Source organism: Volvox carteri (genome assembly GCF_000143455.1).
Source record: "Volvox carteri f. nagariensis unplaced genomic scaffold VOLCAscaffold_1156, whole genome shotgun sequence".
Lineage (NCBI taxonomy): Eukaryota > Viridiplantae > Chlorophyta > Chlorophyceae > Chlamydomonadales > Volvocaceae > Volvox > Volvox carteri.
The window spans coordinates 1-1,447 of record NW_003308467.1 but is presented as its reverse complement, the minus strand read 5'-3'; the positions used below and the strand labels follow the sequence as shown (position 1 = coordinate 1,447).

The 1,447-nt window shown below is 63.4% G+C and overlaps 1 protein-coding gene across 1 annotated transcript; it reads right to left on the bottom strand.

Annotated features, from left to right (window-relative positions):
• Positions 1-14: 14 nt before the first annotated feature.
• On the bottom strand, positions 15-1,398 carry VOLCADRAFT_101447 (uncharacterized protein; the record flags this gene model as incomplete). The annotated part of the gene is made up of 1 exon (XM_002959881.1): positions 15-1,398. A coding segment is annotated over one exon (1,383 nt), but the record flags the coding sequence as incomplete, so codon positions are not given.
• Positions 1,399-1,447: the final 49 nt, after the last annotated feature.

Below are 1,447 nucleotides of genomic sequence, written 5' to 3'. Positions count from 1 at the left end.
CGGAGCAGACGGACGTGGTCCAGCATCTTGAAGCGGGTCAGCAGCACATACAGGGTGGCGCGCTTGATGCCGTTGGGTGGGACAGCGAGATCCACCAGCCAGCACTCGTCTTTGAAGCTGCGGCCTTGCACGAAGTAATCGGTGACCGCCTGGCGGTCGCCGAGCGGCACGTTCAGGCGCCGGATCTGCTTTGTGATGGTGCCGTACCCGGCGGCAGGCATCTCCACCTCGGCAATGCAAGACGCCCGGGGTGACAGGATGAAGGCACCACCCCTGCTGGCGTAGTCTCCAAGGCCCTGCAGCACGGTGCCGGGGATGTGGCCGCTTATAGGCCGCACAATGACGGCCGCCGGAAGGTACTTGAGCCGGCGGTAGGGGCCACGGCCGTCATCGGCTGGCTCGTGGCCATCCTCAAGCAGGCCGCAGGCTTCCACCTCGTTGTTGTGGCTCGCTCCGGCATCGGCAGCTGTCATATCAAGGAGGATGTATCGGGCGCCATGGTAGTACCACGTGTCGGCGGTGGTGTGGCCAAACTCGTGATCCTTGATCCGCATTGCAACTGCTTTCTCCACGTGTGTCAGGGCCGGTTCCGCAGCAGCACCGCGCTTCTGGACAGGGACGTGGTCCGCATTCCACACCACAAGGCGCTGATTCTTGCGCTGTGCCTCCAGCATGATGAGCCGGGTATTGAGTGTGTGGCGTGGTTCGTTCCTCTGCAGCACGACGCGCGGCTCGAGGTGTGCCAGGTCGGCCAAGTCGACGATGGCGCGGCTGTTAAGGTCGTCGACCATCTCGGCTATGCGCTGCTCGGTGGCTGGCTCACCGCCAAACATAGAGGCATACTCTGTCAGGCGACGACCAGAGGGGCTGCTGTCCTGGCGCTGCTGCTTCTCCAGCAAGAAGACCGTCTTAGCCAGGGATCGGTAAACCTGGAAGCCCTCAAGTATGCAGCTCTGCGTCTGTGGGACGGCCAGGGGCCGGCGTGCTGCTGCTTCGGGTTGCTGCTGACCGCCTTGAGATCCAGCGGCGGCCTCATTAGGGTCGTCATCGTTGTCCTCCTCTCCGTGCAGAGGTTGCGCGGTTGGGACAGAGGGCGAGAACTGAGGGTTGCATTCCACAGCAGCGGCGTACTTGTAGAGGGGCGGGCCACCTGGCTTCGGGTGCTGGAACTCGTCGCCCGTGTTGGCGCTAGGACGGCCGCTGAAGATGGTGGCGGCGGGGTGGTCGCTGGCGAGATGCGGTGGCGGCAACAGGTGACGAGTGCAGGACTGGTTGCACACACCCAGGTGGTCCAGGCTGTTCATGCCGATCTCGTCAATGATGAGTGCACCATCGCCGACATTCCGATGCACCTGTAGGCTGGCTGCGCTGCCTTTCCTGACGCTGTCCGCTCGGTTGCTGCCAGCAGATAGGGCAAACATGGCGTGGGTAGAGAGGCTGCGATGCA